The sequence below is a fragment of the Prosopis cineraria genome, unplaced genomic scaffold (genome assembly GCF_029017545.1).
Source record: "Prosopis cineraria cultivar Desert tree isolate PC_DT_omini unplaced genomic scaffold, ASM2901754v1 PC8, whole genome shotgun sequence".
In the NCBI taxonomy this organism is placed as follows: domain Eukaryota; kingdom Viridiplantae; phylum Streptophyta; class Magnoliopsida; order Fabales; family Fabaceae; genus Prosopis; species Prosopis cineraria.
In genome coordinates, this window is record NW_026555339.1 from 2,689,029 (window position 1) to 2,690,858 (window position 1,830).

Consider the following 1,830-nt stretch of genomic DNA (forward strand, 5'->3'; position numbering starts at 1 on the left):
TTATTTAACTCCCAAAGTTTCAATCAAACTTGTAACATATAGTTAATTATCCTCACTTCAATATTTATCAGAGTCCATGTTGACGTCTTCATTTTGTAAAGATCAAGATCAACTATTGTGATCAGAATACGACAAGCACAAATTTCGTCTATCACACTTGAAGCTACATAGATCTGGAATCATATTGTGAACAACCTAAGCCAATAGGTACGAATGTGAGCGTGCTATGTGATTCTTGACTTTGCAACAAGGCAGAGATCATTTTTCTTGTGCATTGTTATTCCTGGCATGACTTCTGTGTCAATGTCTTGCTTCTCAATCCCACGGGGCAATGCCCAATCAAAAGAGTGAAGAAGATTAGCAAGTGCAAGCTCCACGGTGGCCACTCCCATGTGAATGCCTGGACAAATCCTGCGACCAGCTCCAAAAGGAATCAGCTCAAAGTCTTGACCTTTGAAGTCTATCGAACAGTTGAAGAACCTTTCTGGATAAAATTGTTCTGCATCTTCCCATGCCTCTGGGTCTCTCCCGATAGCCCATGCATTCACCAAAACTAGAGTTTTCGGTTGAATCTCATACCCTTCCATGTTGCACTTTTCCACAGATTCTCGTGGAACGAGCAACGGTGCAGGTGGGAACAATCTCAGTGTCTCCTTCACCACTGCTTTCAGATAAGGAAGCCTTTCTACATCCTCTTCGTTTATAAAATCTTTTTCTACATGTAACTTTCTGATTTCATCTTGTGCCTTTCTCATGACTCTGGGATTCTTCATCAGTAAGGTCATGGCCCAAACTATTGTCGCTGCACTCGTGTCTGTTCCTGCTATAAATATATTCTGCATCCACATAAGAGAAATTAATCAACCAATAACCCTCAAGAAATACTATATTCCAATGCAGCGCCCAAAAATAGAGACAGTATTACCATGAGCAAAGCTTTGATGCGATCCAAAGTGAGATCAACTGAGGTTGAAGGAGCATTCATTATTTGAAGAAAGATATCGATGATGTCTCGTTGGTCGGTTTGAGGGGTTGTTGGATTCATGTGGTCGTTGATGACTTGTTGGTAGAACTCGTCGAGCTGCTTGAAGATTTTATCCAGACGACTGTGAAGTCCTCTGATTCTGTCAATCCACCCCAACCATGGTATACAGTCTGAGAAGTAAAATTCTGCCAACAAGGCCTGAGATTCGTTGAGCAGTCCGTGAAATCTACTCCTCTCGCTTCCTTCGTCTTCCAACTCGTACCTCTTCCCGAAAGCAATCCTACAAATCAAAGTTCCAGTGAAAGACATCATGGTCTCGCTCAAGTTGATTACTCTGCGAGAAGCAGCAGAATGAGACAACTTTTGAATCATTCGCACGACCTCGTCTTCCCGAATGGGACGAAAAGAGTGGATGCGCCGAGAGCTGAACAGGTGGAGAACGCAAAGTTTTTTCATTTCTCTCCAGCATTGACCATAGGGAGCGAAAGCCAAGTCGGAGCCATTGTAAGACAATTTCTGTTGACCAAGCAGGGATGGTCTGCTAGCAAATACGAGGTCGTGGGTTTTCATGACTTGTCTGGCTATTCTGGCAGAGGAAACAACTATGGTGGGCTTGAGGCCGAAGCGAAGGAAGATGAGAGGGCCATGTTGCTTGGAGAGAAGCCAGAAATAGCGATGCTGGCCAGAGTGAGGAAGCTGATGAAGATTGCCTATGAGAGGAAGACCCGGAGGACCTGGTGGTAGGTGTGCTCTGGTGGTTTTTGTTCTGTAGATTAGAAATAGGAAGAAGATGGATGAGAAGAGAATGACCAGTAGTGCCAACATGTCTGTGTACATGGTGTGCC

At 43.9% G+C, this 1,830-nt stretch overlaps 1 protein-coding gene across 1 annotated transcript; it reads right to left on the reverse strand.

Moving 5' to 3' along the window:
* LOC129318561 (cytochrome P450 83B1-like) lies at window positions 1-1,830 on the reverse strand. Its single transcript, XM_054963404.1, has 2 exons — window positions 926-1,830; window positions 1-836 (listed from the first exon to the last, which is right to left on the reverse strand). Exons 1-2 carry the CDS (start codon window positions 1,820-1,822, stop codon window positions 225-227), a joined length of 1,509 nt encoding a protein of 502 aa, XP_054819379.1. The 5' UTR covers window positions 1,823-1,830; the 3' UTR covers window positions 1-224.

Coding starts and splice junctions, on each gene's coding strand:
- LOC129318561 (XM_054963404.1), bottom strand. CDS start 1,822: ATGTACACAGACATGTTGGCACTACTGGTCATTCTCTTCTCATCCATC. Junction 837..925: donor GCATCAAAGCTTTGCTCATG/GTAATACTGTCT, acceptor ATGTGGATGCAG/AATATATTTATAGCAGGAAC.